At 46.1% G+C, this 6124-nt stretch overlaps 1 protein-coding gene across 1 annotated transcript; it reads left to right on the forward strand.

The window, feature by feature from the left end:
- Positions 1–2049: 2049 nt before the first annotated feature.
- On the forward strand, positions 2050–4720 carry LOC106013078 (the record flags this gene model as incomplete). The annotated part of the gene is given in 1 exon segment (XM_013087842.2): positions 2050–4720. A coding segment is annotated over 1 exon segment (2544 nt), but the record flags the coding sequence as incomplete, so codon positions are not given.
- Positions 4721–6124: the final 1404 nt, after the last annotated feature.

A 6124-nucleotide genomic window follows, 5' to 3' on the forward strand; every position in this document is an offset into this window, starting at 1 on the left:
AGTATATTGTTGAAGAGAGAGAGAGAGAGAGAGAGAGAGAGAGAGAGAGAGAGAGAGAGAGAGAGAGAGAGGCATTGTTGCCTTAGACACTCCTAGACATTACTGTACCAGCAACAGACCTATTCCCCTTGACCGACCCTTCAGTTCTCCTTCATCATGCGGCCGCTGTTCGAATCCTACAAGATGACCGTGAGCGGTGTGTCCATGAGCAGCTTTTACCAGACCGTGTCCGAGTGGTCAGCCAACAACCTGTCTCTGACCAACCTTAGGGAATGTAAGTCTAATAAGAGATAAATGTGAGGCAGCGTGGTGGAATCAGGCTCTCGGCAAAATAATCAAAGTGAAGAAACTTGCATTTTACTGCAAGTTTGTGAATTTTTATTAAATTTTCGTTTTTTGGCTGAACACCTTTCATGCCCATTAAAGAACTAATTTCTGTGTGGATTTTTCAGAAAAATGTTGATTAAAGGCACAAAAAATGTAAATTTTCAGTTACCACGGACACTTAATTTAAGGAAATAACTAATCTTTGGCGGCCATTTTCTCACTAATTTTACCTCTGAAAACAAGTGACCCCACCTCTTTTATTTGGAAATATCTCGACTTGTATTTTAGATAAATGGATATTTTTTTCATTCAAATAAAGACAAGTGAACAAGCTTTAAGATGATACCGATAACTCTACATGCCTCAAAATTGACGAGAGCCTGATTCCACTACGTTGCCTCACAAATACCATTTGTATTGTCCAAATTCCCGCTCAGCAGCCAGCTCTGTGCGCTTTCATTATCATCCAGTGCAAGATCTGCGACAGACATCGGCGATCATGGTTATCCATTCATTCGCTTTACAATCTATTTTATTACCTCAGCAGACTTGATGATAGCATTCTGAAACAATCTCAACTTTCTGGGAAGCATACCGTGCAAGCTGCCTTTTCTGGGTGCTATGACACTAACATACTGACAAGACCTTTCACTGTCTATGGCCGGGTACCCGTTCTTGCCTGGGTGAAGTGAGGAAAATGTGTGTGAAATGCCTTTCCCGAGGACACAGCGTTGGGCCTGAGCCTGAAATCTTCGAACTTGTAACCTCTCGACTACGAGTCCGGTAGCCTAACAACGCTTTCTCTGTTTTGATATAGATTTATTTATGCTTCCATTAAATTAGCACAGTTTATATTGTTTTGTAGAAGGGCTTCTGCCTTGCCTGACAGGGTCACCCTGGATGGATGAGAAGGATTTAAAGTCCCAGGAAAAAGACTAAGATACTCAATATGAATTCTCTCCTCACAAGAATTGAACTTCGATCTTCTGGGTGCAATTGCGAAGCGTATATATGTATACACTTTTATTTATTATCTACCTGTGTGTGTGTGTGTGTGTGTGTGTGTGTGTGTGTGTGTGTGTGTGTGTGTGTGTGTGTGTGTGTTACTTTATGTGTGTGATTTTGTATGTATAACGACTGTGCTGCTGTGCCGTTATATGTTTTACAAAACGGATTGTCCAAACTGATAGAGTGAATCTCTGTTTTATGTACGAACAAATCGAGTGGGGGTTTTTCTAGGTACAAGGAAATCGAGTGTTTTTGACCCACATTTTCCTTCGAGTATTTTTTTCATAATGGTCTTCAATAATAGCAGTTATATAGCGTTCTGACCCGTTAAAAAAACAAACGCTAGTACTAGGCTTCCAGTGGGGATTTTTTCTTCTCCCTCTACTGTGGTCTCACTTCAGTGTGTTTGTCTGTCTGTCTCCCACAGTGACATCAGCGGCCCTCAGTCACCTGACGACAGAAGAGTCGGGCCACACCCCCAAAGACCTGGTCAGTGTTGGTCACTTCAACAACACCAGCAGCGGTAGTTTGGTCTCTGGCACAGATGTGAACCACGAGGGAAACAACTCCGAGAACGACCGACTCCACATAAATGTCGGCTATCAGACTGTTGTCCCGCCTGTGTTTGACGCTGCCAGAGACAGGAACATGGCTGGTGCGAACCATCTCCTACATCTTTCACCTCACGAACAGCATCAGCAACAGCAGCATCATCAGCAGCAGCAACAGCTTCATCACCACCAAAACCACCTGCCTTACGACAACAACGCCAGAACTAATAATAGCAGCACCACCCCCAACAGCAGCAACAACGACGACAACAACAACATCAGCATTGCCAACAACAACAGCAACAACACTGTGTTATCTGACGGCAACTATCTCCAGCTAGACCTGCAGCAGGAAAACTTTCACCAGTCCCCCGGAGGGATGCCTCACGCCTACGAGCCCTGGCTCTCAGCCCACCCTTCCCACGCCCACCAGTACCCACATCACCCATCTGGCGGTCAATCAGAACACTTACTTCCCCCTCCCCACCGCCACCACCCGCACCAGATTCATTTCCCCTCCCCCCACCACCTCACCCCTCCGTACAGCCACAGCTCCCCAGACGCGTACAAAGCCCCGCCCTCTCTCTACAACGACTCCGCCTACTTCATGGGCAAAGACATAAGCTCCCCCCAGCCCTTCCTGTACCCACCCCTCCCCTCTCTGGGTAGAGAAATGAGATGCGAACTCCCTCGCTCCCACGACGTGCCAGTATCCCCTACAATCCCCACCAAAAGCCTGTGTGGTAGCGAGTATGTCGCCAAACAGAGCACAAGAGCGAACAGTGAGGGAGAAAACTCTCTCCTTGCCATGAACGTTTTCGCCAAACAAGCTGCGGAGACTTTAACAGAGTCGGAGAAATACTCCCAGCTGTCTCCGTCCACAGACGGCTGTGTGTCGCCCTCAAGCGGCTCTTACGTCGGCAGTCCGGGCACTCTGACATCTCCGACATGCCCAGACAAGGCACCGTTAGTTCGTAGTTTGTCTGTCCAGCCGGGATCTCAGCACAGACAATATCTGGTGACGTCAGCGCCAGGTTCCGGCGAGCACACGCCCATGTCCACCAGCCTGTCCATGTCGTTGCCTAGCTACACAGACACCTTCGGAAAGTCGGACTTCCTGCGCGCACATCGATCCTTGAGCAACTTTGACCACCACGACTTCAAAGCTCGGTCAGAGCTCGACTTTCGGTTCCCGGCGCCACTCGACGTGAGAGAGCAGCACCATCAGACACACACGGACTTTCTCCTCCCGGGCAAGCTTCACAACTCGGGATTCGACTCCACCCCCTCCTCGCTGCTCGCTGACCTGCTCACCCCTCCCAGACCCCACGACATCCTCCGGTCCAAAGGTTTCTACACGGACACTCTAGTCCCGAGCCCCGTGCACAGCTCTATAGAAAACTTCCCGAAGAGCCCGTCTTGTTCTGTGTTCACTGCCACACCCAGTATTCCCCCACAGTCGTACAAACAGTCAACAGCAAACAGCACCATGTTCTCCGGTCTCTCCAGCTTCCTGGAACCGTCTTTAGGTCTGACGGGAAGAATAGCTCCAGACACTTCCTCTTTAGCTAGTCACGTGACTTCAGATCTCAATTTTTCCTACGAGAAACTCCACGAGAGATCCTCGCTTCCAAAACCCGAAGCCATCCACCCCCATAGCGGCGTCAAATTGCCCAAAGTGCCAGACCTTGGACACACTTCGAGCAGCCTGACTCCCAATTCTTCCTCTTTACCACATGAAGTGTTATCCAAACAGCAAAGTACCCAGTCCACAAACAAACTCGATGACGTTTACTGCTCAGCCTTCTGCCTGGAGAACCCCTTCATGCACAAACGGCCGCCATACTTCGAGATGGCTCACCAGCAGCTGTTGAAGGACTACAGCCCCGGTGACGTCACAGACTGCCCACACGGCCGCCAGCATGACATCATTGACCAGTCTGCGTCACCCTGTTCGTCTGCTCACAGCAGCGACGCTTCCGGTCTGCCCATCTTCCCGGCCTGTGAGCTGGGCTCTTCTTTAGCACACAGCCAGCCACTGAGGAAATCCCCGACCGAGCAAAATGTCGACGGCCGACATGACATGGCCTCAAGTCCCTGGAGACATGCCGGTCACAACACTTTCCACAACACTGGCAATGATCCTCACAGCATTAACATCATCGACAACAACAACAGCAGCAACAACAACAACAGCAGCAACAACAACATCAGCAACAACAACAACAACAACAACAACACAAACAGCATCCCAAAATTCACAATCATGGGAGAGTCCAGTCCACCCAACGCCATACCCATTTCCCCTCCCACTGCCCCGCCCGCAGTTTTGGAGACTCCGCCCACCGCCCCACCTACAGTGCTGGAGACTCCACCAACCGGCCTGCCCACAGTATTGGAAGCTCCGCCCACCGCTCAGACCTCAGTGTTGGAGATCTCCGGTAGCCCGGAGCTGCCCCTCAGAACCACAAGGAAAAGTTCCTTTGAGGAAAGTTTCCCCGGTGACAGCTCGGCCAAGTCCGAGTCCAGTCAGGAGAAGAGAAGTTGTCCCAGTGGCCCTGACCTCTCGTGTGTGACCTCTCTCACGCAGGGTCAAGGTCAAAATAGCTACCTCGATCTCAAACCTTCTTTCAGGGGACACAACTCTCAGTTTGTGGAGAGCCCGTTCGCAAGGGGAGCAATCGGTGACTCGTATCTACATTGTTGATGACGACAGGGTAAAAGTAAAAGTAAAGTCTAACACCCCCCGCCACCCCACCCCGACCCCCATGTCTTATGGGGGTTCACCTGATTCCTTTTCCTGTAAGACACAGCGCCGACCCCACTGTGCCCCCCCCCCCTTTCCATTTTGACTCTGGATCTGTGCACAGGGTCAAGTTACTTCTGAATTGAGGATCCAAGTATACCTTTACTGACAACTGTGACTTATGTTTAATTTAATATGTTATAATGTTGTTTTTGACAACTGTGACTTATGTTTAAAATAAAACGTTATAATGTTATTTTTGAGAACTGTGACTTATGTTTAAAATTAAACGTTATAATGTTATTTTTGACAACTGTGACTTCCGTTTAAAATAAAACGTTATAATGTTATTTTTGTCTTCCAACCGGTGTAATGTTCTCATGGCAATCATGACTTACGTATTTCTATTATTATTATTATTATTAATAATAATATATTATTATTATTATTATTATTATTATTATTATTATTGTTATTATCATTATCATTATTATTATTATTATTTGACTTAAGGGCAACCTGACTGAGGACAATCATGACTTATGTCGTATCATCGCATGACTTAAACTACAACCTGAACGATGGCTGATGTATGATTTGACTTATGAACTATAATATTATGACGTATGTGTACAATTTGGAGTATGTGCAACCTGACTTACGATATATGTACAATCGACTTGTTATATAAAAGTCTTCCGACCGGTGTAATACTGTTATTGTTATCTTGATCTTACACAATGGTGCCCCTAGCAAACTGCGCATGCGTGCCTTATGCTTCCTATTTGTTGCTGTGTTATACCATCTCAGATTTGTTCCAAGTTGCAATGGTAGAAGTATCGTAGTACTAACTCATACCTTTAGGCGTCAGTGGTACAGGTGTCATAATAGTACAATGGTGTAGCTTTAATATCAACGGTTCATGAGTCATAGTACAGTGTTGTGTCTTTAGGTATCAATGGTATTAGTATCATTTTTACAACATTAAAGCGTCAGGTATTAATGGTACAATTGTCATAATATTACAACCGTGTGCCGTTAGGTTCCAGGGGTACAAGAATCATACGCGTTGTGCCTTTGGGTATCAGTTGTGCCTTTGGGTATCAGTGGTATAAAAATCATATACGCGTTGTAGCAATAGGTATGGATGGTATGAGTATCATTTTTAGAGCATTAGGCCATTGGATGAATGGTATGAGTATCATTTTTAGAGCAGTATACCATTGGATGAATGGTATGAATAACAGTTTTAGAGTATTGTACCATTGGATGAATGGTATGAGTATTCTTTTTAGAGCATTATACCATTGGATGAATGGTATGAATAAAAGGAGAGTATTGTACCATTGGGTATCAAATATACAAGAATCATACAACAACTTTGTTCCACTTGGTATCCATGGTGTGGATACCATTTTAGAGCATTTTACCATTATGTATCAATGGTATGAGTATCACATTACAACTTTATACAATTAGAAATGAATAACCC

The sequence above is a fragment of the Aplysia californica genome, unplaced genomic scaffold (genome assembly GCF_000002075.1).
Source record: "Aplysia californica isolate F4 #8 unplaced genomic scaffold, AplCal3.0 scaffold00645, whole genome shotgun sequence".
NCBI lineage: Eukaryota > Metazoa > Mollusca > Gastropoda > Aplysiida > Aplysiidae > Aplysia > Aplysia californica.